Raw genomic sequence first — 27,998 nt, forward strand, 5'->3', positions numbered from 1 at the left:
GATATAAAAATAAAAGGGACGGTCTCAGCACTTGTCAAATGGTTGTCTTCCATTCTCCCCTTATCACGTGTGAGTGACACAATCCCAACGCTGACAGGTATTCAAGAGCCGTGGGAACAAGAAGTTGGGTTGTTAAGCACCTGCCTCGCTACCGCCTGCTCACCACGGTCCTTGGGAACTGTCCCCACAGGCCTCCCTGGGAAGGACAGGACAGTGAAAGGTGTGCAGGCTGATACATGTGGGGGACTTTATTTCAGGCACTTGGCTCTTTAGTTTTTCTTACACGATGTTCCACAAATATAAAAATGAGAAACTCTTTCAGATTATCTGTGTCTCCACACACCTGGCTTATTCTGGCTAAAGTGACAGGAAACCCCAGCAGTCTGGCTTCCCCGAGTAACCCTGTACTGCCTGGTTTAATCCCGCCATCTGAGGGTGGGGTGGGCGTCAGGCATAGCTGGACACAGGAGTGCCAGTGGTGGAGTCAGAATCCAGCTTCTCCCTCTCCCGGCTCCAGTGGGTCTATTCCCCGAAGTCCTTGCTCCTGTCTGCAGGGCTGTACCCACTGCTGGCGGGGCAGGGAGTGGACAAGGCGGGGCTGACTCACTTGCTCTTCTCCTGGAGTTGCTATTCTAATGGCGACAAATCCACAGGAAAAAGGTAAACAAACAAACAAAAAAATAAGAATCTTTCAAAAAAAGAAGTATTCTTTAAAAAAAGAGAGAAAAGAAGGTGAGGAGTTCAGTGTAACCAGGTGACTACTCTGAACTGGGGACTGAGTCAGCCTCTGACACTGAGCTGAATGCCCAATGACAAATGTGACCAGCCGTGCGGGCGGGGACAAGGCCAAGGACACAGAGGGCCCAGGGTCCAGGGCCAGGTGTGGCGCTTCCAGACGTTTCTACTCCCTCATTTTATTCATGGCGACTTGGGAAGGAAATCTGTCTTTAATGAGCAAATCTAAGGCTGCGTTTTCTTTCCGAAGTCTCCACAGGATTTTCACGGCAAAACCAATGAGAAAATGCTCTTTCAAAGAGAAGACGGAGTGTCACGAGAACATCTTCTCTAAAGTGCGTGCGCGGGCTGCCCTCTCGAGGCATCATGATGTGCTTCAAATAACACTTGGTAAAACCCTCTGGCTAAAAAATCAAAATTTCCAAAGCATATACATTTGAAAAAAAAAAAATCTCCACTTAAAAGCTTACTTTGACTTGTTGCCCGGGATCAATTGCAAAAGCGCTTCTGTTGAGAAAGGACAATTCAGCCAAACTCCAGCTGGTTTTTAGAAACAGAACTGGAGGAAAAAACCCCAGAAAACATAAGGCACTGGGCAAATGTGACGTAGGCTGGGATGAAACCCATTCTCCCAGAGCCGGTCTCTCCCACAGCACAAAGCTGCTCCTCATGCAGCCAGCTGGCTGAGGGCCCGGAGTGTGTGTCCGCAGAGGGAGGAGTGGGGTGGGGAGGGGAAGAGGGGAGGCTGGCTCCCCAAAGTGTGACCTGAGGACTGATCTGAGCTGCAGTGAGCACTTTTTACCCTGGGGCTGAGCTCCCTGGACTCCTGCGACATGGATGGAGCTCTCCCTGCCATGCTGCCAGCTCAGGAGCCTGAAGCCCAAGGGCGCTCTTCTGTACCTGGCATCCAGTCCCTGCCAGGGCCTCTTGAGAGCCGGATCCTTTGTTCATCTTCTCCTGTTCAGCCCACCCCTGGCAAACCCGAGATCACCCTTCACATCACCCTCCCCTGCTTAGCCACTCACTCAGTCCCTGGCCCCTCTGCTCTGTCCCTCCAGAGAAACACAAACTGGCTCAAGGCCCAAGCCTGCACAAATGGGAGGCTGCAGTCTCTGCGTGCTGTGAGATGAACTGCAGGCCAGCTTCCCCACTCACAGGAGGGCCTGGGCGTTCACTGAGCAGTGACTTCTGAGAAGAACTGAGACCCGAGCAGCTCAGGCGGTGGCTCCAACACGTCTTGCCACGCAGGCCTCTCGAGTGCCACCGGAACCAGAGTAGCAGGGGACGGGGATGGCGAGTCTGCAGTGAGCTCCGTGGCTGTCCACGAGGTCACTTGTCCCTCTGCTGCCTGGCCAGCGCCACCCTCAGGGTGTCGGTGCCCAGGCGCAGGCCCTGCAAGCAGGAGATGGCCTGCTGGGCTGTGGCCGAGTCCGGGTAATGGAGGAAGGCTCTGCGCTGCGGGCCCTGCCAGGTGAGCCGCAGGGGCATGGAGCCGAGTTCCCGCAGGGCTCTCTTCAGGTCACTCACACGGGCGTCCTGGGGGAGGTTACCAACATAAACATCGGCTGCAAGCGGGGCACCCTCCCCTGGTGGGGAGCCACGGGCTGCCTCCACGGAATTAGCTTCTGATCCGGGTGTGTCTGGGGGCCTCCTGCCAACACTCAGGGGCACTGTCTGCTGGCGGCCTGGTTCCGAAAGGTGCTGGTGCTCACCCTGGAGGGTGACATCCTTCCCAGCCTGCTGCTCTCGGGCACGGAGGCTCCTCAATATGGGGATTTTCTCCATCATCTCCCGGCTGATCTGAAAAGCAAAGCAGTTGCAGCTCTTCTCAGGGAGAGAATCACAGGGGCACCTGCCACATATGCATCCACACCTCTGATTACCAGCTGTGCTGCACACGTGGACTGGATGCCGAGTGGTCTGAGCCCCAGGCACATGGGACTCCCACTGTCCCACCCACTGTCTCACACAGACGATGTCACCAGTCTGTAGCTCTGCCCCTTGCCCCTGGCTTAAGGGAAGTCAGCGCTCACGGGGGCTCTGGAGCGTTTGCCACGTGCTGTAGAGGCTGCAGGGTTGGGCCTTCATTTTCCTCCAGGCCTAGAAGCAGGAAAGCAAAGCTGGGGCTCTCCGCTCAGGCCTCCTACCCAGAAGAGGCACCTAAGGTTGCTACTATTGCGATTACAGGGTCACAAAAGGCAGCTCCCCTAATGATCCCCCCAGAATAATGGGGAGCTGCCTCCGCATCTGCCCCCTACCTGTGCCTTTGGGTGGGATGAGGACTTTAATAGGACCACAGGGGTCTCCTCTCCACTGAAGGAACGTCTCTCAGGGGTCACCCCCTTCAATGCAGAGCCAAAAATGCAGAAACAAGGCAAGTCTGAAACATAGCTTTGAAAACACTTCCTAGCGACGGGTCATCAGACTATGAAATCAGTAATACTATGCAAAACTTAAGTCTCAATTGTATGGGACTTGCAGACAAAGGACATCTTTGGCTTTATCTGGATTTTTCTAATCAGCTACGGCAGCGGGCCCCTTGGAACAGACTGGAACTGGCTTGATGCAGCCTAAATGGTGAAGGCCTGATGGCTCTGTCCTGTGGGGCAGTTTGCACTGGGGGCTGCCTATGGGTCAGGACAAGTCAGGTGACGCCTGGACCACCGTGCCCTGTGCAGAAAAGAAACAGACAGACACTGTGCAGTCCTTTTTGACAATTCTCCTTCTTTAGAGATCCTTTTTATTTTTCTTTGGGGCACCAAGCTTTCACACGAGCATGGTCATCTGCAGGCCTCCAACAAGTGACTATGTCGCAGTATGGGGCAGCACGTGAGCTAGACAACTGTAAATTGTTCTACATGATGAAATACTTCAACTAGTATCAATGCTCTCATTACATTCAGAATAATATGTAATTTAGAGCAATGGTTCTTATCCTCGGCAGGGTGACAGAGGAACCTTTGTGAGGAGCTGGGGTTCCCTCCCAAGAATGACTCACCCACAATTTTCTGTACAATTTCCCAGGGTCGATAAAGACTATTCATGGGCCTCCAAACTACAAGAAGTACGCAGGCCCCAAGTTAAGCATCAATAAATTAGAGTAATAGTTAAAGATAACAAACACCTAAGAACAGCCAAGTGCATTCCTGCAAACCTAGAGGCTCTCAATCTTCTCTCATCTAATACCTGGCTCTGTCTCCCAGTGCTGGGTGGAAAGTAACCTCCCCTCCCGGCGAAGCTTTTGCTTTGGTCAGAGTCCTCTGTGGCGGGATGCCACTCTGCTCCCTGGCACTGCCACGTCAGAAGCCTTGGCAGGTAGCAGGCACATGGCCTGATTTTGGTCTTGAATGGCAAACAGACTCTTGGCTGTCATAGAAAGACTCTGCAAAGAAAGACTTGTGCCAACATTTCCCATTGTTCAGACACAAAGGAAAACAACTCACGTCTATGCCATGAACACATCCACGATGCGCTCTTTTCTAATCATAAGGCGTTTCTCTTCCACTGGGCCCTTGGCCTTCCTTCTCAACTCATTCACTGTGAGGAGACTAAACTCACAGAGCAGTATCATACCAGCTCTGAGGCCCAAGGAATCTCAAAAACGACCTAAGCCCAACCACCCCAACCTCTTTCTACACCTCTATTCCACCTTCTCAGAACGTTCAGGCTTTTGTGGTTTTTTTGAAACATTTAAAAATAGATATAACTGGTCATCATTTGATTTTGAAGGATTTTTTAAATTACCAGATTTAGTATTGAGAACAGATGATACAATTTAAAACCACAATTGCAATGAGAGAAAAAGTGTGGCTATGCATTTATCTGGAAGAACTGAAAGTTACTTGGCTCTGCATACAGCACCAGAAGCCTGGAGGTGAGAGCATCCCGTGGGGTGGGGTGGGGGCGAGGTAAGGGGTACAGTAAGGGGTAGGGGTTTGGGGGCAGGATGCACCCTCCAGGTAAACACTGCTCTTCTGATGGGGTCCATCAGGAGCTGCCCCAGCCCAGTCTCCTGCCTCCTGAGTTACTTCCCCTCCCATCTGTGTCCAGTAGCACCTCAAGGTTCCCTATGGCAGAAGCAAACATTCTCAGGCGAGGCTTCACACTTGGGGTTTTGCAGCAGAAATCTGTTTTGAAACATGCCGTGGGAAAGACAAATATATCCTTCCATGCACATCACAGGGAGCTCCTTTATTCTGAGCCAGCAAATATACAATCGGCTGAAGAATAATGAAAACATCTTAACCACACATTATGAGCTAACTGGCGGCCAGGGCACTGACACACTGGCATCCACAGGGGTGGCCGTTAGAATGGAAATGTGGAAGTGTGTTCCACTGAAGGAAAATTGCTCTTTTCACGAGCAGTGTTTGTGGGTAAAGGATGACAAGGCTTCACATCAGCTCCCTCCTCCTTAAGCTCTAATGGAAACAGCTTCCTGGCTGCGGGGCGGCTTTGCCACTCTGCCAGCTGCTGGATGACCACGCCGATCCCTGCCACAGCTGACAAGAAAGCCTCCTGTGCGCCAGCCAGCAGGGTGGCTGGACGTCATGGCTGGGATGAGTGCATGGCAGTGCTACTGTTTCCTGGCTGGCAATGAGGAATAGTTGTTACATTCTGTCAATCTGGCATGTGAAGTGAAAAATTATGCTTGTTAATCAAACATGAGAAAACATTTTTGCCTTTTTATAACTAATTCTATTCTAAAAAAAAAAAAAAATAAACTTTAAGTTTAAAAACCTGTCCCCTAGACATGCTAAGTCAAATACGAATCCGAAATCTGACTTTCAAGATTTCTGATTGAGAGTCAGAAACTGCTCAAAAAAGCAGACACTTGGGCTCCAATCTTAAGGCAGCTACATGCTGCTCTTACCATTTTGGATAAACTGCTTTTCTTTCTGACTCTTGCCATTACCTGACCTGAAGATAAGCAAACTGGGAGGATGATCTTTGAATCCCCCTCATTTTTTTTTTTTTAAGAGACAGGGTCTCACTGTGTCACCCAGGCTGGAGTACAGGGGCACAACTCAGCTCACTGCACCCTTGAATACCCAGCTCCAAGCAATCCTTCTGCCTTAGCCTCCCAAGTAGCTGGCACTACATGTGGGCACTCACCACCACACCCAGCTAAGTTCTGTATTTTCAGTAGAGAGGGGATCTTGCTATGTTTCTCAGGCTGGTCTTCAACTCCTGGGCTCAAGTGATCCTCCTGCCACGGTCTCCCAAACTGCTGGGATTACAGGCGTGAGCCATGCTGGTGAAGATGAGCAGACATCAGAAGTATTTCTAATACTAAGTTCAACCTCCATAAATAATGAGTTCTCTTGCCTGAGACTAAATATGATTGTTCGCTGATGAAAACGCTTTAAGACACTTCCAAACAGCCACAGTGAAATAACCATATGGAGTAGGTATGCTCAGAGGACAGCACAGCAAGGCCAAGGGAACGTGCTGCCTTCTGTAAACATAAATGCCTGCAGGTCTCGAAGCCTCTGCTGGCTCTCTAAGGGCAGAATCTCTTCAACATGGCTCATGGAAAACCCTTTTGTTCAGAGTTGATCAAAGGTGTGAGTTGGTAGGTAGAAAAAGGTTCAATAGGGCCACCCCTTTACAATCATGCTTCGACTGGGAGTGCTGACGGACAGCAGGGGCAAGGCCTGGATGTCCCAACACGGGGCCTGACCACAGGCAGCGCTGCGTTCGACTGTACCCCAACATCGGGAAGGGATGTCTCAACTTGGGAGGGGTATGGAAGTCACTAAGAACTATTTAGTAAAAAACATTTCTGTTTCCTGGTATACATGATCACCTTAAAACTGACGCTGCGAAATGCCAGCTTCCATCTGCACGCTTCGGCTCCTGCCTGGCCTCATTGCAAAGCCCGTGGGAGTGGCGTGCCTCGCTCCCCCTGCTCCGCAGAGTCCTGCATGGGACCAGCAGCTCCTGTCTCACTTCTGCACTTGGGGTTTCAGCCCTCAGAGAAGAGCAGCCGCATGGTTCCCCTCACGCAGACATGCTTGAGCTTTCCATGTTGGCTATTCCAGTGTCACCCTACACACGTCTGTGCGTGAGTTTTAAGAACTGGGGCATATTTAACTATTTTCATTTCTGAATTCTCATTTCTACTAACTGGGTACCCTGGGAACAGAGATATCTACCTTGCTGCTGTGTGACTGGGTTCAAATGCACCCAGGCACAATGTCTACCTTGGAAAATGTTGAACAAATTTACTATTTTTTTCCTAAATATTGTTGATTATAAAATTAGTATATGCTTGTTGTGGGAAATTCGGGAAAAAAGTAGAAATGTTTGAAATCCTATCTCCCAGAGATAACTACTGTTAATATTCTGCTGTATTCCCTCACCGTCTTTTCTCCCTGCCTTTTAACATGAGCAGAATATGAAATTCCACATCAAGCATGTATATCATATCGTGCCTTTTCTACTTTATAACACATGCACTTTCTCATGCCACTAAATATTCTTTAAAAAGCTGTATGCACTTAAATGGACTCCCCCCACCCCCATTTTAAGGCACTAAATGTCTTCTATAGAAATTCAGATAAATCCTTATCTGAATTTCTACATATTTCTCTAGGACTGATTCCTAGAAGGTAAATTATCGGGTCAAGTACAGTCATTCTTTTTCAATGAAAGCCTGTCTCAGCCCTCTAAACATACGGCTTGGTTGTGGGTAGGGGTTGGTTCACAGTTAGCTGCGTTATTTGCAGAGAACAATTTTGTTTTATGCGGGATCTGAAATTGGGCTTTGCTGTCCCAGGACTGCTGCTCAGAGGAGCCCTGTTCTCAAATCCTTTTTCTTGAGGTATCTGTAGATCATGCAGCATACTGTGGCCATCTGAGGACCACACTCCCCACCAGGTTGTGTGGGGAAGAACGGGCCTGCTTTGAAAGCTATAGAATTGTTTCCTTGAGTATGAGCACGAGAGTGGCTCTGGAAGAACCCAGTTTCCTTCATTAAGGAGCAAATGCGTTGCCCCGGGAAAGTCAGATGCACAGGCCTCGGTCTATGGTGTCCTCGCCAACCCCGTGGTAATCAGGAACCGTGTGCTGATGGTGAGGGGCACAGGTTGGGTGAGAAGATGTGTGTGACTGACAGTCCTTCCACTGGGCAAAGGCCAAAAGGCCCTCTGGTTTGTGGGTCTGGTGACTGGGACCACAGGCTTGTGGGTGCCCGAGTGGCTTCTCCTGAGCCCTCAGTCTCCCACTCAGGCTGGCCTTGCCTTCGGCACAGTTGAGGTTCTGGAGTCTGTAGCCATGCCCTACCATTCCTCTCTGTCTCCAAGGTATTCTTAACATATATCTTTCCTGCTCCCCAGCTCAGGCCAGCTCTAGGGAAACACTACAATGGTGTGGCGGGTCTCCACTGTCCAGGTGCAGCTTGGGCAGAACAGAGCTTCCAGGGCAGCGGCGGCAGCAGCAGACCTGGGTCTCCCCACAGAGGCTCCACCTGCTGCTGCTGTCCAGGTGCTCACTTGGGTCCAGCAGGTGACCATGGGTCTCAACAGGAAGTTCCGTTCTTCTGTTGTCAGTGACTCACAGGACACCACGCAGCCCTGGGAGCTGGCTGGGACTCTGCGTTTCACTCCCGACAAGGGCAGGCACTGGTCAGTGGCCAGGGCTGCTCGACACTAGCAGGTCCAGGGCTTCAGCCGTTTTCGGTTTGCTACTGCACAGAGCTGAGGCAGCCAAATGGCTCTCAGCCCACTACAGACCACCTGACACATGGCTGTCACAGGGAGGGACATCGCATGACTGTCTCCAAGGATCAGAAGATCACCGGAGCTGGACGAACTGCCCAGAGGTTGAGGACCACGTTCCAGCTTCAGGCCCAGGTCTTTGGTACCATCTCCAGCCTGGCAGAGATCCTTGGTGTAGCTGGGGGTTCAGGGAGTCCTGGGTTTTCAGGGTACAGTGACTGGGAGATGGGGCAGCAGCGGCTATGCATCTTGTAGTTTGGATGTGGCCAAGTCACCCTGAGTTTCACGGGTCTGTGAGTGAGGCGATCGCCCCCAGAGACAGAAGAGCCCACGAGGACAGAGCAGACAATGTGCCTTCTAGAAAGGAGGAGTAAAAACAGAGCCTTCTGGGGAATGTCTCTGTACCTCTCTCTCTTCCTGCCAGAAAGTTTCCGATGAGGGTGCAGAGTGCTGGAGTGCATTTTAAGCCCCTTACCCAACCCTACCAGGCTTCCTTTGCTGAAGACGATAGGGAGGAGGAAGAACAATGGCTACTTGTGGGGGGTCTCTGCAAAGCACCTGCATAGTCACAGGCGGTATGGAGCAGCCAAAGGGCTGGAGAGCCGGGGTCAGTGCCTTTCTCTCCTTGTCCTCCACTGACAGGTACAACTCGTGGCCATAGGGAGACATGTGCAGGACCCCATCTTGGCTCAGTGAGCTACCCAGAAGGACCATCCTAAGGATTCTGCCAGCAGCACAGAGAAAGAAGAAACATGCACGGCGTCCAGGAAGATTTCTCAACTTTATTAACAACCTACCTCGCATTTGTGACAATGATGATGACTGTGGCCATGCTCCCAAGCATCGTCCTGGGCATTCTACATGCACTGCCTCTATTTCAAAGACAAACGAGAAGGCTTGGAGAGTGTGTTGGAAGTTACAGATAGAGCTATGAAGTGGGAAACTCTTGACTGCTAAACTCGGCAATACACTCACTGGCCACCTGGTCTCCTTTCTTTAAAATCATGAGACACAAGCTGAGAAGAGCCCACTGGATGTTGATGGTGAATCAAGGAGATGCGCTGTTTACAGTAACTGCACTCAAACAGAGCGTGTATTAGACTGGTCTGTAAGACAGGACAGGACGTCAACTACTGGAAAGGTGGAACAAAGGCCAGGGAATCAGATGCTGAACTATCTTTGTGTATTGAAATGAGTGAAGAAAAGGCAGTTTGTACTTCCTTCACATCCTTCATCAAGAGATCTATAGTGCATCCCAGATATTCCAGTAAGATAGCCAAGAGGTAAATTCTTGGATTCTAAAACCTATAAACCTATAGTGATAAATTATTATCACTATAATATCATGGAGAGGTATACCAAATATTTGCCAAAAAGTCAATTTGAAACAATATTATAACCTAGCACTGAACTGTCCGCCTTCCACATCCAAACTCTTTACTGGAATTTAGGGATTTTTTTTTTTCTCCCAACAAATGTTGATAAAACACACTTTGGCTGCACGGCTAGCGAGACTAAAACAGAAATACTGGGAGTTGTAGAAAGTGACTGATTTCCTCTGACCATGCAAAGGGATTACCAGGTGGTGAAACTGAGAACACAGGACCCAAAATGAGAGATGGCCTTTGAAAAGTCTGAGATTCTTGCTGAGGCCTCATAAACAGTGACCATTTTCCTGGAAGAGGGTCTCGATAAACAGCAAAGCCCCCGATGCCCTCCCTCCCCCACAGTGCTGACCCTCAGGAACCCTGGCTGAGTTTGGTTTGCTTTTCTTCTGTAAGAAGATATATTCACCTAACGTGTCCGATGACTTCATTTGTTGCTACTTTTCTACTTTTCTTGTTAAAATCTTCAGAATGTAACCAGGCTGTTCCTAGCTCTCTGCCAGGAGAGGCTGTCCAGGCGCCCCCTAATATGGCTGCAATGGGCCCCTTCTATGCTGCGCAGGCCTGGAGGGACTGCCAGCAGCTTCACTGTGGCTAACGCCCTTGTGCAACCTTCCCACCATCCCTGTTCTCGGCTCTGAGGAGCTGCCAGCCTCATGCTCTGTCTAGTGCATTGGCTTCCACTTACAAGGAAGCTGTGGACCAGAGTTCTCAGGTGGAAGACTCTTAAGAAAGACACCAAGGGATATTTTCATTTCCTGGAAGAGCAGTGACCACCTTCTTCCCCAGTGCTCCTGGTGCGCTTAGAGGGCCGCCCACACACTCTGGGTTACAAAGGCTGTTCCCTCTGCGTTCATCAGCGGCCAACTGAGGAGTGCACACCTGGGAGTCCCCAACAGTGCCTGCCCAGGACGGCTGCAGGGAAAGTCCCCGCTGGGCTGTGGCAAAAGTAGCAGGTATTCTGTGTTCATCCTTAGAGGTGATGTTGTTGATTTTCCATGCCCAAAGGAGGGATACTTTCAAATGCTGAATGATTTGGGTTTAAAGAATGGGATACGTGGACACGTACGCTTATTTAACCAATAGTTTTGTCCACACAAAGCACAAATGTCTTCTCAGTAATTCCGGCTGTTTGCCCAGCAGAGACAGCGTCATAACCTACAGGCTGACTTGCAGGGTCAAACTCCTACTGCAGACTAACTTGCAACGTGTGCCATTACCTAATCTGGAGATAAAAACCACAAATGCATAGAATGTACAAAGGCTTGGTACTGCCTCCTACTCAGGCTAGATCTGCTTGAAGATCCAGATCCTCAGTAAAAAAAAAAAAAAAATCTGGATTTAAAAAGGGAAGACCAATGAGATAAGGCCAGGCAGAACGTGCTGCACCTGGGATGGCAGAAAACAACTCTTAAAAATGAAAAACAGTGGGCAAGTAAAGCTTCAAGGCATTCACCCTCCCAGCCCATGTGGCCATTTCTGCCATCTACAGAGGCAGATTTTAAACCTAGCTGCTTTTTAGACTCCCAGAGATCCATACACAGATTCTTAGGCCTGGGCCTGGAGATTGTCATTCAGGAGCCACATTGCTCAAAAGCTCCTTGGGTAATTCTAACATACAGCCATGCTGGGATTGCCAACAGCTTCCATGCCAGACAGAAAACACTTAAAAGAGGAGGAGCCACTAAGCTACAGGCCAGAGCTGGCCACGGCCGTGACCCACCTTGAACCAGGTGATTCCCATCGGCTTTGGGCGCTTGCAGCCTGTGGCGATGACTCTGGTTGGAGTGAGGATGTAGTCCACGGTGATGTCGTGCTCCTCAACAAGCTCTTCAGGGATGTCCACGACCTGGGGGAACAGAGGTGGGATAAAGGGGCTGGTGGGAATGCCACTGCAGTCGTGCACACTGCCCCGCTCAGTGGGAATGTGAGGCTGGCTAGAGAAGCACCCCCAAATCCACTCTGGGGCTAAGGCTTAGCCGCTGCACCACTAGCAAGTCCAGCCCTGGCTGATCCACACCACTCGTGACACGGCACAGTTCAGAAGCAGATGAGTCTCCTTCCCCACCCCCTGTTCCCTCAGAAGAGAATGGCAGTGGCTCTGCTCAGCCCATTCATAAGGAGCACCTGGCAGTCGTGGACGATGGTGACCACCGGCGTCTCCTTGCTGATGGCGCCCATGGATACCATCATGGCATATTCCAGATCGGCGTAGCCTTCTCCCTTCCCGATTCTCCAGCCTAAGAGACAACTGAGAATCAGTATCGCTGGGCGGTCCAGGGCATCGCTGAGAAGTGGATTTTCCATCAGGTCCAGTGGAAGGAGAAACTTGAACCCAATATCCCGAGCTAATCTATAGAAATTTTCACAGAAATGCCCACCAAATGCCCACAAGCAGCCCACACTGAAGATGGACTTTTGGGCATTAAACAGGAATAACAACACGGCAAATGTCCGGTGATGAAACTACAATGACGTGAACGCTGGACCGTTTAAGCATGTCACAAAGGGAAACAGATCACATTCATGTCAGCTTTATGTTAGGAAGACTCATACTTAAAAAGAATGAAAAGAGCAGTTCTCAAAAAGACTAAAAACAAATTCCTACTGAAAGCAAAACATGTTTAATCAACTTACCTTGGAGGGAAAATCGCTGCTCTGAAGTCAGGAGTGCAAGAGGGCATGGCCTTGTTTCTTCAAAAGCACTGAATACTCACCACTAGACACCAGGTCCTGAGGGACGGTTTAAGCAGTACTAAAGCGTTTTGCAAATTTGTAATTAGTGGCACAACAAAAGGATTTTCTGAGCCTAAAAGAGTAGCTAAGATGAAATCGAGGTTTAACAGCCTCTCTAGCCAAATCAGCTATTCAGAGACAAAAATGCAGGAAGACAGATACATCAAATGCCTCTGGCCCCCACGGAGAAGCTACAATTCCTCTTATGAGAAGCCTGAGGCACTTCAGAAACTGAGGCCAGCGTGTGCCACCACCAGCATCACCCGCAGAGCACCTGCATCACTGCTGCCGTGTCTAAGACTCACATCTGATCAAGCTACTTTGACAATTCAAAACCTTCAACTGTACATGCAAAGAAACAAGAGAAAGAAAATTCAACAGAAAAATAGCAAAGGATATGAACAGTTCACAGAAAATGACAGGCAGATAAGCAGCAAACGTGAAAAATGCTTGACTGACTCCTAATTAGGTACAAACCAAAGGCAAAGGAGATACTATTCACTGCTCACTAGCAGACTGCTAAAAGTCAAAGCTGGCTCATTCCAGCTAGGAACAAGGAAGCGGGAAAAGAGGCCAGGCACCACTGTTGAGGGCCGAAAGTGAGCGGCCCTTCTGGTGGCAACATCAAGGCTGACAATCCACCCTTCAGTTCAGCAACTCCCCTCTGAGGCACTGGCCCCCATGTATAGCCTCAAAGGTGCACCTAGACTATCCCACAGAACATACTTCCAACATGGTCTGTAAGAAAAAAGACCAAAGCCAAATCTGGAAATAACTCATAACGTATGTATCCATCGGCGGGGGTGGGCTTCAGTTACTGAGGTGCAGTCACGTGAGAACACCGTGCAGTTCCTCAACACAGGCCCAGGAGGCCAGCCTGCAGTGCTGACAGGAAAGGGCTCTAAGACACATTCTCCAGCAAGGCACGGAGCTCTATGTGTGCCGCCGTCCCTTCTGTGAATGTAGAAAAGTGATATCTATAAATCTATACCTATAAACTATAAGACAGGGGTTCCCAACTCCTGGGCCACAGACCAGTACCAGTCCATGGCCTGTGAGGAACCAGGCCACACAGCACAAGGCGGGCAGTGAGCGAGCGAAGCTTCCTCTGTATTTATAGCCGCTCCCCATCACTCTCATTACTGTCTGAGCTCCGCCTCCCGTCCGCTCAGCTGCGGCATTAGATTCTCATAGGCGTGCAAACCCTCGTATGAACGGTGCATGCCAGGGATCTAGGTCGCGTGCTCCTGATGAGAATCTAATGCCTGCTGATCTGTCACCGTCTCTCATCACCCTGAGATGGGACCGTCTAGTTGCAGGAGAACAAGCTGAGGGCTCCCACTGATTCTATATTATGAGTTGTATAATTATTTCGTGATTTATTATGATGTAGGAATAACAGAACTAAAGTACACAATAAATATAATGTGCTTAAATTATCCTGAAACCATCCCCTCCCTGGTCCATGGAAAAATTGTCTTCCATGAAACCGGTCCCTGGTGCCAAAAAGTTGGGGACCACTGCTATAAGATATCTGTGTCTCGGCAAAAGAAACTATCATCAGAGTGAACAGAGAACCTACAGAATGGGAGACAATTTTGCAAACTATCTGTCTGACAAAGGTCTAATATCCAGACTCTGTAAGAAACTGAAACAAATTTACAAGAAAAAAACCCAAACAACCCCATTAGAAAGTGGGCAAAGGGCATGAACAGACACTCCTCGAAAGAAGACATTTATACAGCCAACAAACATGGAAAAAAGCTCAACATCACTGATTATTAGAGGAATGCAAATCAAAACCACAATGAGACACCACCTCACGCCAGTCAGAATGGTGATAGATGCTGGCAAGGCTGTGGAGAGATAAGAACACTATTACGCTGTTGGTGGGAATGTAAATTAATTCAACCATTATGGAAGACAGTGTGCTGATTTCTAGAGGACCTAGAACCAGAAATACCATTTGACCTAGCAATCCCATTACTGGGTATATACCCAAAGGATTATAAATCATTCTACTATAAAGACACATGCACATGTACGTTCACTGTAGCACTATTCACAATAACAATGACATGGAATCAACCCAAATGCTCATCAACAATAGGCTGGATAAAGAAAATGTGGTACATATACACTATGGAATACTATGCAGCCATAAAAAGGAATGAGAGCATGTCCTTTGCAGGGACATGGATGGAGCTGGAAAACATTATCCTCAGCAAACTAACGCAGGAACAGAAAACCAAGCACTGCACGTTCTCACTCATAAGTGGGAGCTGAACAATGAGAACATATGGACACAGGGAGGGGAACAACCACATACTGGGGCCTGTCAGGGCGGGGGCAGTGGGAGGGAGAACATAAGGAAAAATAGCTAATGCATGCTGGGCTTAATACTTAGGTGATGGGTTGGTAGGTGCAGCAAATCACCATGGAACACATTTACCTATGTAACAAACCTGCACATCCTACACATGTATCCCGGAACTTAAAAAAAAAAGATATCTGTGTCTCACACGCATGCTACTATGTACAACATCTACACTAGGAACTCCTACTGGGGCAGCTGGGAAGGAACAGGGAAGACTTATGGTGGAGCTTTCTGTGCTGTTCAATTTTCTAAGCAGACACATGGCTACTTTACTACTTTACACAGGGGGTTAGCTAAACGATGAAACTTACAAAGTGTTACTTTCTTCTTTATACATCCCTGAACCTGATGATCTTTTTCCAAGAGGGGACCTTTGCTGATTTCCCACCACCAAGAGCCCAAGTCCCATCATCTCGCCTCAAGGCTGCTGAGAAGGGGCCGCAACCTAGTAAAGGGCCTGCTGCCTGAGGACCCTTTAGTCCCCTCTGCCTGGACAGTGGCCGGCATGCAGGAGCCACCCCTGAGGCCGCTACTGAGGAAATGCCCCCTCCAGGCCGGCACGTCCCTCCTCAGACTCCCCTTCCCACTCCCGTCGGTGCTGACTTGTGTCCAGCACTGAGCACGTCACGTCCTGTCCCGGTCCAGCTCTCGTGTCTGGCCCACCCACACGCCATGCACTAAGGTAGAGACCACCCAGTGCCTGCCTGGCACACAGCAGGTGTAGCAGGTATACCAGAACAGTGCGCTCCTGAGTCCCCAGCCCCGATGACATAGACGAAGCACCAGAAACTGGGAATGCACTGAAAGCAAAGAATAAAGAACAATGTCCCCACATCAGCTCCAGTGGTGGCTGGGAAAAGAGGGCACCCTGAAGCTGGAGACAGCAAGGGGTGGTGCGGTGACCCTGCCCTCTTAGCAAGGGCCCCCTGGCCTTGTGGACCGAGAGCAGCCTGCCTCACGTGTAGCGTGGCAAAGCACCAGGCCTCAGAAGAAGTCTCGGACACACCATGTTGTTCAGGAGTCTCGGACACACAGTGTTGTTCAGGAGTCTGCTGCTTCATAATAAAAACAAAGCTTGGAACCTACTGTTTTTCCATTTGCTGGAGTCCCTCCAAAACCAACTATTTACTGACATACTGAAAAGAAATTAAGCTCCAGCTCACTCAAGAACAGAGAGAAAACCTTTCACCACCTGAAGAGAGAGTTATCTCACTTTGTTTTTCCCGCTAAGAAAAGTGAAAATGCTGTACACATGTTGGGCTGGGGCCAGAAGCGGGTGGGCTGAGCCAATTCTTCACCTCTGAAAAATGCAGTGGCTTCCGAGACCAGGTAAGCGCATCGAGAAAGCAGACATCACTGGCGACTTTTGAAAGACAAACAGCCTGGCACGCAGCTGCCTTCAGGCAGAGCTGTCACACTCAAGAGTTCCCATCTGCTAGTCTTACCTTTTTCAGAAACGGCGACGGATCCCACCACAACTAAATCCACAAGGACTCTGGAATCCAAGCCTATGGGGACGCTGTAGTTCCTCACACCCTGCGCACAGAGATACGGATTGGAAAATTTCAACTCCAGCTGCTTCCTCATTTTATAATTCATGATCAAAGTGCACTCAGGGTTTGAATCAACCTCTTGGACAAAACAGATGCAGGCACACGCAACACCGGAGATGTGGCGTTTCAGGAGAAGCCGCATTCCAGAAACCGCTTTAGAGCACAGTTTCCCCAGTCTCTTTCCCCGAAAGGTGGCCAAGAGGGACTCACAGCACAAATTCATAGGCTGCCAACTTCATAACATCTAACAAATCGTTTTTCCCCATAAGGCAGAAGAGCACAGTGGTGAAAACACAGGGGCAGAGTCCCAGGGAACTGGGTTCAGAGCCTCTGAGCCACAGGACCCCAGCAGGCTGGAGCTCTCTGAGCCTCAGTTTCTTCCCCTGTAAGACAGGGACACCACCCTCTGCCTCGTCGGACCAGTGTTGGAATTAAATAACAAAACGTATGCATTTAGCACATAAGACATGGTCAGTAAACACTGTATGACATATTTATTCAATATAAAATCCTGAAGGCCACTATCTTTATGTACAATATACTCGCTTCTAAAAAATTATCCCTTCAACCAAAATGTCCCAAAAGTGTATTGCTTTATACTAATGCAGGCATGCATATAAAGAATAGGGAAGCTGAATATGTTCATGGTTCTCATAACACGGTTTATGTAAGACTCAGGAAAAAGCCATTTTCAGTCCTGTATCCGGCAGTAACTGATCATTCGATGTGGCAGTGGGCTCTGCCTGCAGTGCTATGACAAGTTCCGTATGGATCAGTGCATACGGGTGGCTTGGGGTCTCCCGACAGTCACAGAAGGGGACTTAGTCCAGGAAACCCTCCACTGCAGGAAACCCTGTGTTCTCATCATCTCACAGGGGCCACGGGAGCAGGCACTGACCAACTGCAAAGGAACAGACGGTTTGCATTTGTGAATGCTGACCATCACCATGGTTTTGTCTCATTTTTCTACCTTTATTTTTCCTTTGCTCCTTTCCCTCTCTATATATATTTTTTACTTTATTGTATGTATTTTTATAAACCATATCAAATTCTATTTTTGGAATAAGCAGGGTGCTAATAAATAAACAATAAAACATTCCAGTTTTATACATTAGGCTTAAGTGGCAAATCCCATAAAAAAGGGTATCTTGAATTGTCTTATTTTTTCTTCTCAGTAGATTAAAAATTAAATGACTTGGAGTTTACCTTAAGATTCTTAAAAAAGTCACCAAATTCGACTTAACTGTAAAATACATAACCAATTTTATTATAATGCACCATAAAGTCATATTTGTACACTTGGTTTTACTAAATTGTGAGGCATTCAAGAAAATCTTAAATATATAATTGTCAGTAATTACTCACTTAGAACTGGTGAGGCAATTTCCAATGGAGCATGTTTTGGAAATTCTATCCTGTCTCCCCAGTCGCTCTGGTGGCACCCAATGAACAGGCCGGGAATAAGAAAAAGCTCCACAACACTGAACATCACAGGTTAACACTGGGCAGCGCCAGAGAACCAGATCACTCGTCTTCCCTTTTCTTACAATAAGGAATTTATAATTTGCCAATTTCGTGCAAAATAGAAACTGAGTTACAGAAATAGAATCTGTTTACTCAGTTTTCCTACTTGGCTCCATTAAGGACAGAATTCTTGAATACTTTAATATCTCTGTTCTTTTGGCTCTGTTAAAAATGAATTCCAACTGTGTGCTGCTATCTTATGCTAACTCGTCAGAAGCCTTCACAGGGTACAGTTCTTTCCTAGGTGGGGACATTGCTTTTAGTACTTACCTGAGAGGTGGCACATTTTCTCAAGATGTCTTTAGTTGCCCCAGGGGGTGGTGTGATCTTATTAAACAACCCCGTTCTCAGTCGTGGTGTTGGAACCAACAATGTTTTTTTGCTCTTTTAAAGAAAAGACAGTCAGTAAATTACAAAATTAAATTATTCCATAGGACTTTCTTATATGTGTTTTTACCATTTCAGGAGAAGAGGCAAATTACTATTATCTGCATTTTTTTTTTGGTGTGTGCCAAGGAAATTACTTATTTGAAAACCTAATTAAATAATGTGTGGGGTCGATTTTTCTTAGAATCACCACTCGGCACCTCCTTACCCTGAAGAGCCAGAGGGTTTACTAAACTTGCTAATTTGACTTCACTTACCATTCAAAATCATTACAGGTAAAAATTGACAACAGAAATCCAAACTAAGGTCAGTTCTGACAAAATCCCAACCTCAACTTTCCTGTGTCTCCTCTGCTCTCAGCACCAAGTGCGACACAGTTACAATAATGTTGTCATTAGAAACTGGCACGGCATAGCTACCTTAGTTACTCAAACATTTCTATCTAGTTTGGCTGTTCAGCAAATCACAGTCAAAGAGATCAGTAATCATGATAATCAATACACCGACACGTGCCAATAGCCCTTTACTTCTACTTAGTTCTCAAATGTCTATTGTGAGAACCTCTAGAACAGGGCTTCTCAAAGTGAGGGCCCTGGGCCAGCACATCAGCGTTCCTGGCACCTGTTAGAAATGAATCAGCCCCTCTGGGGGTGGGGAGCTTCCATGAGCCTTCCAGTGACTCTGATGCACATGGAAGTTTGAAAACCACTGGCTGAGATGTCTCTGTAGATTATGCAAGGGTAAGCCACAAGGCAATCATAAGATCTGTGAAATCTTTCATGTAAATAATAGTATATTTTAGTTTTTGAGCAGGAGATGACAACCCAAGACCAATAAAAGACTGACAACATCTGTATGGCCTATTTCAACAAAGGCTTGTCAACCACAAGAGCGAAGTACTTCAACACAGGCAACTCTAACTGCAGCGTGCTGCTTTTCTGTGAGTGGTGGAGTGTAGCTCCCCTCATTGGCAGTGTTGGAGTCCTGTGCCCCACATACGGGGATCACTCTGTCTTTTCTAGAAGCTGCTCATCCTCTGGCTCAGTGGATCTCAGCCTTTAGTGTGCATTAGAATCACCAGCAAGCTTTAAGAATTACCGAGGTCTAGACCTCACTCCAGAGACTGTTTGGAACCTGGCATGGCCAACAGTCTTCAAACCTCCTTGAGTGACACCACCATGTGGCCAGAGCTGGCAAGTGGCACCTAAGCCAGTGGTGCTTAAGCCTGTGTACTTGGAGCACCCTCAGAGTACTGATTGAACAAAGTCTGATGCCACTTTAGAGACTCACAGTTCTGGGGTTGGGCCTGGGAAGCTGTGCATGCCCCCGGCACTGCGGACTGTCCGGTCAGACACTGGCTGCTGTGCCTGTAGGTGTGGCCTGAGGCTGTGCATGTCACCATTGCCTGCCCACATGCAGCTGGGGCTCAGGAACTTGGATTTTTACCTGCATCCCAGCTCATCCTTAAGTCCCTTAAAGTTTCCAAAAACCACTGAGGACCCTGTAAGCACCAGAACTCAGGGACCACATGTGTGTTGTCTTTCACCAGTACATCCTATGCCCAGCACGCAGCCTGGGAGATAGCTCAGTTATTTATGCAGTTATTTCTTCAGCCTGAATAAACGATGGCATGAAGCAACAGGGATTTGCTCAGGGCTGCACCCCTCTTCCAGGCCGTCTTGGCTAAGGCTGACCTCCACACGGTCAAGGTTTCTGATTTTTGCTCTGAGGGGCTGACAGCTGAGAACACCCTGAACTTCACACTTGCAAGGACTGGCTCTGGAGTCAGGTGGCTGAGTCAGAATCCTGGCCGTACTGAGACTGACGTGTGATAACCCGAGGTGGAGCCTCTCTGCGTCTGGTTTCAAGTGTCATAGAGAAGCAGAGATGGTTCCCATAGGAGTAGTGGAGAACCCAACCACATAATACAGGGAAAACATTTAGACAGAACTGCGCCTCGAATGCAGTGACTGCCGACTGCTGTCCTTCCTTGCTACTGCTGCTATTACTACTTCTAGCTTATTAAAATGATTCATTAACTGGGAAAATAAGGCTGACAGGAAGCTATGCTTCTGGAAGAGCCTACATGGAAGTCTCTCTTGGGGCTGAACCACCATCAGCAGACAAAATGATCTCCCACAAGAGCCTGGACCCAGGGCAGGCCCCTCCTCTCAGCTCCGGCAAGAATACACTCTGCCGTTCACCTTTTCTGCCACGCAGTGTGGAAAGTGCCCTTCTCACTAGGGCTTCTCGGGACTTTGACTTGACAACTTGGGTGGCAGAATGGCGTCAGCACACAACGTGTGGCAGCGTTAAGGAAGAATGACAACGATTCTGTTGTGAGATGGCCAGTACTATACTCAGGTTATCAGCTGCGATTTGCTTCAGCAAAACCACATCAACCATTACGTTAAATTAATGGGGTCATTTGAACGTTACTGATTTTATAGTTTTGTTCGTATTTAACTTATATGCTTATTTTGGTTTTATAGTTGCATAAAAGCTATCTGCATTAAAATTTATACCAAGTTTTATGTTTATCATATTGAATTAGTTTATAATAAACTAATTTAAATCAACCCTGAGGGAGTTTTCTTTTTTTCCTTGAAAAGGGGCCTATATGTTTTCAGTTGAGAAACAGTGCTCTAATTGATACATTTTGAGGGCACAACAGACTTCTTACTCGTGATTTATCATGTTTCAAAGAATTATAATACTACAACTGTGGCAAAAAGAACTAAATATGTTGTAATCTTCCTCCTCTGATGAAGCACATCAAAACTGAGAATGCTTCAACGCCATAGTTTTTGTGTTTGTTTGGTTAGGAAGCGAAAAAATAAAAATTATAAGAGCATGCCTGAATTTAAAAAGTTTAGCAGTGTTGAGAAGAAACCTTTCCAGTTCTTAACCATGGTCTTTACAGTGTCAGAACATGACAAGTGACCGTCTGTCATCCACAAGCAAATGATTCTGTGTTCAGCAAGCTTGTTAGCATGCTCATTTCAAATGGCAAAGTGGTGTCATCTATTTCAGCTCCAGCTCCTCAATTCTGGAACACCACAGGTTCTGCCTGGGTTCCCTCTCCTGTGCCGACCGGGCCTGGAAGCCATTGTTTTGAACATCCTTTATCTCTGAATTTAGAAACATTCGGGACTCTTGATTGACTGAATTGCTAAACAGCTGAAGGGCTTCTGAACTGTTCTTGGAAAAATCACCACCAAGGGCACTTTCTGTATTGGAGGGAATCGGAAGCACCGACTTTCTAAATGCAAGACAGACGTGTGCACTGACCAGCTACCTGGAAAAGGTAACCCCCTTGGCGGCCAGGTCTCGGCTCGGCTCAGGGAAGTGGAATTACCTGCAGCGCCAGCAGCCGAACGCCTTCCAGTGGTTTATCAGGGTCCACTTTAACTTCCTGCGTTCTGGCAAAAACGTCTAGGTCTTTGATGTTTTGGCAAGCCAGATAAGACCCCTAGTTAGGCAAATAGACAGAGTTGCACTTACTTCAAGGACGAAGAAGCGAGCACTTTTCTGGGGGGCATCAGGATTTACTTTAATGGTCCTGGCCGTTTTGAACGCCTGCAAGCGTGGGAGTTGCTCGGCAGCATGAGAAGCGCCCTGTTTCCAATGCAATCGCACGTTACTGAAAGGACAGCACGCTCTCAGGCCAACTGCAGCCCAGGCAGCTCGGCCCAGAATCTCACCCAGACAGGCACTAATAGTCACCCAAAGAAACATCTAAGGAAGCAGTCTAAGTAAGGAAAGGGATTTGAGAAAAGTAGCCTAACCCCACTTGAGTTTTAACTGAAATAAAACATGCATTCCAAAAAGAATACAAATCACGAGTGCAAAATTTGATGATTTTTCACAAAATGAAGACTGCTGTGTAACCACCAACAAAATCAAGCAGTAGCATGACCTGGAAGCTCCCACCTCTCTCCTGTTTGATTCGTTTTTAAAGATTTCTACATGATTCTCTACATCCTTCATCTTTACCTCTGTCAAGATACATTTCTCTCTCTGGGGTCAGAAGCATTAAAACAAAACACAGTAACAACAAAAAACCATCAAAAGATCAGTTTTTCAAAGGGACAGGACAGTCTTGGAACCACCTCAGCTGAAGACCAGGGAAGGTGGAGCTTGTTGTGGAGAAGCCAGGCTTGGGGAAAGGCAGTCCCGACAAAATGGGGTGAAGCAAGCCAACAGCTAAGTCCTTCAGGCCAGAGAGAGCATTTTTGAAAAGCGCTTTCTTTTGCTTTTGGAAAACAGGCATGTCAAAGATTATGAACTGCTGCATTGCCTCTTCCGAGTAACCTTTTTTTTTTTTCCGTCAACACTGTTAGGAACAGCCATCTTTGATTCTTACATTTTGATCAGCCGGGAAACTAAGGCCCAGCATCGTTAGGCTGGCAAGGCATTCATTTCTTTCCAAAGGCGCTAGAGCCTGAACTTCCAGTTCAGTACCCCTTCATTCCCTAACGCTCTCAGCAGGGTTAATTTTGCGAAAAGCCGTCACAACAATAACATGCTTCCGGCCAGAATAAATATTTTACTTTGCATCAAACAGAAAACAGCAAGTAGCACCACCTTGAGAGGTGACAGCGTGCTAGCAGCCCTTGCTCACTCTCGGCACCTCCTCGGCCTTGACGCCCACTCTGGTCACGCTTGAGGAGCCCTTCAGCCCGCTGCTGCACTGTGGGAGCCCCTTTCTGGGCTGGCCAAGGCCGGCTCCCTCAGCTTGCTGGGCGGTGTGGAAGGAGAGGCACGGGCGGGAACTGCGGCTGCGCGCCACGCTTCTGCGCCAGCACGAGTTCCAGGTGGGCGTGGGCTTGGCGAGCCCCCGCACTCGGAGCGGCTGGCGCCGGGCAGTGAGGGGCTTAGCACCTGGGCCACCAGCTGCTGTGCTCGATTTCTCACAGGGCCTTAGCTGCCTCCCCGAGACCTGCAGCCCGCCATGCCTGAGCCTCCCCATCCCCGCCCACGGGCTCCTGCGCAGTCAGCACCTCCCTAATGAGCACTGCCCCTGCTCCGTGGCGCCCAGTCCCATCCACTGCCCAATGACTGAGGAGTGCGGGTGCACTGCACGGGACTGGCAGGCAGCTCCACCTGTGGCCCGGTGCGGGATCCGCTGGGTGAACCCAGCTGGGTTCCTGAGTCTGGTGGGGACTTGGAGAATCTTTATGTCTAGCTAAGGGATTGTAAACACACCAATCAGCACCCTGTGTCTAGCTCAGGGTTTGTGAATGCACCAATGGGCACTCTGTATCTAGCTAACCTAGTGGGGAGGTGGAGAACTTTTGTGTCTAGCTCAGGGATTGTAACCGCACCAATCAGCACCCTGTCAAAACGGACCAATCAGCTCTCTGTAAAACAGACCAACAGGCTCTCTGTAAAATGGACCAATCAGCAGGATGTGGGTGGGACCAGATAAGAGACTAAAAGCAGGCTGCTCCAACCCGCAGTAGCAACCCTTTTGGGTCCCTTTCTGTGCTGTGAAAGCTTTGTTCTTTCGCTCTTTGCAATAAATCTTGCTACTGCTCACTCTTTGGGTCCACACTGCCTTTATGAGCTGTAACACTCACTGCTAAGGTTTGCAGCTTCACTCCTGAAGCCAGCAAAGACGGCGAACCCACCAGAAGGAAGAAACTCCGAACACATCCAAACATCAGAAGGAACAAACTGCAGACACGCTGCCTTTAAGAACTGTAACACAGTGCGAGGGTCCAGGGCTTCATTCTTGAAGTCAGTGAGACCAAGAACCCACCAATTCTGGACACAGCCTCACCTAGAGACAACCAAACCACCCTGCACAGAGATGCAAAAGGCCCCAGGTGAAGGGTAAATGACGTCTCTAAATGCTAAAGACGCCCTGGCCAAATGGCTTTGATTTCCCACCACTGCTCACTGCTCACCACATTCTCATCCACCATGACGCAGTAAGAGAATTTTATTACTAGTGTTATTCATTTAGGAATATCTTGTTTTCCTTTTCTGGACTCCAGAAATGTGTCAGTACCTTAAAGTTGGGAATCCTGTGATGAACAGGTCGGGGAAAGTCAGCTAAATTTTGTGATTCCATGTAGTCCCAAATTTGTTCACGAATGTCCTGTTTGGAGACACCTACTGCAACAAAAGATTCCCACTTAATAACATACAGAGGAATTCCACATCCCATGCTGAAAGCCTGCTCCAGTTACATGCTCAGCCCCCTACACCAAAGTTCATGACTATGCCAGACCAGACTGAGAGGTCTTTTGGTCTCTACATTGAAAAATGTAATAATTTTTTTTTTTTTTTGAGATGGAGTTTTGCTCTGGTTGCCCAGGCTGGAGTGCAATGGCGTGATTTCGGCTCACCACAACCTCCTCCACCTCCACCTCCACCTCCCAGGTTCAAGCGATTCTCCTGCGTCAGCCTCCTGAGTAGCTGGGATTACAGGCATGTGCCACCACATATGAGAAATTATTAAAGTTCAGAGTAAATTAAACATAGCCCTAATATTTAATCCAGTTATACTAACCTTGGAACAGCAGGGGAGCCAAATACAACCCAAGCCTTGTAACCAAGCCCTCTTAAGTCCTTGCTTGGGGACTCAAGTTCTGCTGATGTGGAGAAACTGTCATCTTAGTCTATTCTGTCTTGTTATAACTATAATTCGCTTATTCTTGCCATAAGTCAGGTAAGCTTGCCTTAAAACTAAGTGATCTAGAAGACAGCTATTATTTTGGATTACTGACTGCAATTCCCTGTATTAGTGTGGGCTTAATAATGAGATGATCATACTGGCCTCATCTCCTGTCATTCCTCACTAGGAATCCAAAAAGTGGTTCAAGGACTGTTCTTCCCTGGCCCCCACATACCTGCCTACCTCCCTCTCCCTTTCAGGCCTGTACCTCCTCTGCTCTCCCTCAGGTCTAGCTTAGATTTTGACTTCCCCCGGGAAGCACTCTCTGAGCGCTGTCTTGGGCAGATGACCTTCCTTTAGAAATCTAAAGAGTACCCATACCATTTGGGTTTTTTTTCCAAACAGAAACAATTACATTGGAACAATTACTACCAGGTTACCACATGTATCACTTTCACTAACAGCCCAGAGGGCCTGGAATATCCCCAGCACTGCGCAGGATACCCTGTGGGACACAAGAAATGTAACACTGTGGCCCCTGCTCTGGAGTCAATTAATCCCATAACAGTGACTCCCCCAATAAAGCAATGGGCTAAAAGGCAGGGCCTTCCTTTGGAAAGTTACAAAAACATGAGAAATAATTAGAATAATAAAAGGTGACACACAGTAATGTGTGAAATGCGTGAACCCTATTCTGTAATTGTCTGTTTGCTCCCCCAGCAGGCTGTGGGCCCTGTCGGGTCAGCGTGGGTCTCATTCACCCTTCAGTCTCCAGACCCAGCTCAGTCCTGGCACAGGGCAGGCATCCCCAAAGGTCACTCTTACCATGATGGCATATGATCACCCTCCGTGTATGTACTGTGTACATGCAGCACACGTAGTATGGGTGGGAGTGGACCTGTTCACAACCGTGGTTCCCGCATTTAACAGACACTGGCACACCCTTTGTACTAGTAGTATGGGGTGCTATCTGCCAGGCAATCCTGCGATCAATCATCTAGCCCTTCCCTCACTAGACAGTGACTTCCTACAGGCCAGGGGCTCTACGGGAGGAAGCCTCTCCAGTGCCCAGAGAGGGCCCCGCACGGACAGGGCTTCAACAAGCATCTGTTAAGACCACAGCGGTTAAGCGACCCCAGCGTGTAGGTCAAACCGGCTTCCGATCCTGACCCTGAGCCTCAGTTTCCCCGACCTCAAGGGGCCCACGGGCTCCCCCACGTGCACGGCAGGTATCCCTCCCGCCTCGTCTTCCCGTTATCTTTATTTTTCCCGACATCTTTCTCGGGATTCCGGGCGAGAGAGCCGCTGGTTCGACCCGAACCCAGCACAGACCCCCTCTGACCTCCTCGCCCGCCTCCGGTGATTCTGCCCCATCCTCTGCCAGCCCCGGTGGCCCCGCCTCGACCCTCATCGGTCCCGGCCGTCCCTCCCCAGTCCCAGCCTCCCGGGAGCCCCGCTGGGCCCCTCACCTGCCCTCGGCTCCATAGCGACGCAGTCACCGCGCGACGCAGTCACCGCGCGACGCCTCCCGGCGCATGGTCTGGCGCGCAGTGACGTCACCCGCTCCGCGCCTGCGCGATGGTGGGAGGGGCGGAGGCTAAGCGGGCGAGGCCCAGGCGCGCATGCTCAGGCGGGTAAAACCTGCGCCGGGGACACTCAGGGACCATAGCAGGCCCTTCGCTCCTGCTTTCAGCTAGTCATTGTCGAGCGCCGCCCGTGACAGGCGTTTTGCCAAGCCCTGGAGTTGCTGAAGTGAACAAGTCCCTGGCCTCTCGGGACCCATTGCCGGTTGAAACACATCCCACCTCCTCTTCCATTCCTAGAGGCCGCCTCCTCCGGAAAGCCGGCCTTGATTGCTCCTCTTGCAGGACGCGGTTCCCTCCTCTGAGATCCTGCAGACTCTCAGGTGCTCACACGTGGGTGTGCAGCGGACTCGGCCGGCAGCTCTTTAAAGGGTCAGGCAGATGGAGATTCGAGGCCAGCCCAGCCCCGGCGACTGCGCTGCGGACGGCCAGAGGCCATCCTTTGAGAAACACCCGTGGATTCTTACCCTGACCGCTGCGTACCCTGAGAAAGAACGAACGTGGCAGCCTGCGTCTGCTCGTCTATGTCTTTCCTGTTTGCCCGAGAAGCGGCTCGAGGAGACCAGGCTGCACAGACCGTCACGTCCATTCCCTCCCAGGCCCCAGCCCAGCGGGAAGAAAACGAGGGCGTTCAGCCTAGCAGTGCATTCACTTATTAGGAAGAAGACATCCCTCACCCCCACCCAGCACACACACAGATGTCAGGGACCACCAGCCACTAGGAACCACTCCCTGAGCGAATGAAATCATCCCCGTAGCCACGTGCCTGACACATCACAAGCACTCAAAACGTGGCTGCCACCTTTCGAAATTACATGCCCAAAACTTTATGAGATCCTCACAACACACTTGGGAAACAGACAAAAGCGTTTGAATGCCCGCCTACTTGACAGATACAGAAAATGGTGTTCCGTGTTCAAGCGACTTACTCACGTCTGCCGGTAACTCATACTGTTTCGTTTGACCTCCTTAGGACATAATTAGTAATGGTAATTAACAGTGTTACGATGTGCCAGGCATTAAGCTTAGCGCCTTAAAAGTCATAGCTACATATGTTTCACAGCAAACCCTCAGAGGCAAATGTGACCTGTCTCCTACGCAGGAGGCAACAGAGGTTCAGACATGTTAAAGAAGCTTGGCCTGAGTCTTCCAGCTGGGAAAGGGCAGAGCATGTAGCCCTGACAACGTGCTTAATTGCAACTCCTGTGGGTCCCATCACAACTCTCTCTTCCTATGTGGTGTCCGCAACATTAATACATAGAGGCACCGAGGAGCCTCAGTTCTGCTTGTGGGCGGGCCTGTCTTTCACCAGGCTGGCAAAAGCAGTGCAAACATCATTTTGGAGGTGATAAAATAAAATATCTCACAGAGG

The 27,998-nt window shown here is 48.9% G+C and overlaps 1 protein-coding gene across 11 annotated transcripts; it reads right to left on the reverse strand.

Annotated features, from left to right (window-relative positions):
• Positions 1-223: 223 nt before the first annotated feature.
• On the reverse strand, positions 224-27,996 carry MTHFSD (methenyltetrahydrofolate synthetase domain containing). Of its 11 annotated transcripts, none has more exons than XM_009251019.4 (8): positions 26,513-27,996; positions 24,435-24,538; positions 21,777-21,890; positions 18,302-18,415; positions 16,400-16,490; positions 11,969-12,081; positions 11,565-11,690; positions 224-2,535 (listed from the first exon to the last, which is right to left on the reverse strand). In XM_009251019.4, the coding sequence occupies exons 1-8, from the start codon at positions 26,526-26,528 to the stop codon at positions 2,065-2,067; spliced, it is 1,149 nt and encodes a 382-aa protein (XP_009249294.2). In that variant the 5' UTR covers positions 26,529-27,996; the 3' UTR covers positions 224-2,064.
• Between the last annotated feature and the right edge of the window lie 2 nt (positions 27,997-27,998).

This window comes from Pongo abelii, chromosome 18 (assembly GCF_028885655.2).
Source record: "Pongo abelii isolate AG06213 chromosome 18, NHGRI_mPonAbe1-v2.0_pri, whole genome shotgun sequence".
NCBI lineage: Eukaryota > Metazoa > Chordata > Mammalia > Primates > Hominidae > Pongo > Pongo abelii.

Bases quoted from the DNA above. Each gene is read 5' to 3' on its own strand.
- MTHFSD (XM_009251017.4), bottom strand. The intron at 16,491-18,301 runs GTAAGTACTAAA...CTCTGTGCGCAG, and splicing joins GAAAATGTGCCACCTCTCAG to GGTGTGAGGAACTACAGCGT. The intron at 12,082-16,399 runs GTAAGACTAGCA...GTTGTCTCTTAG, and splicing joins CGTCGCCGTTTCTGAAAAAG to GCTGGAGAATCGGGAAGGGA.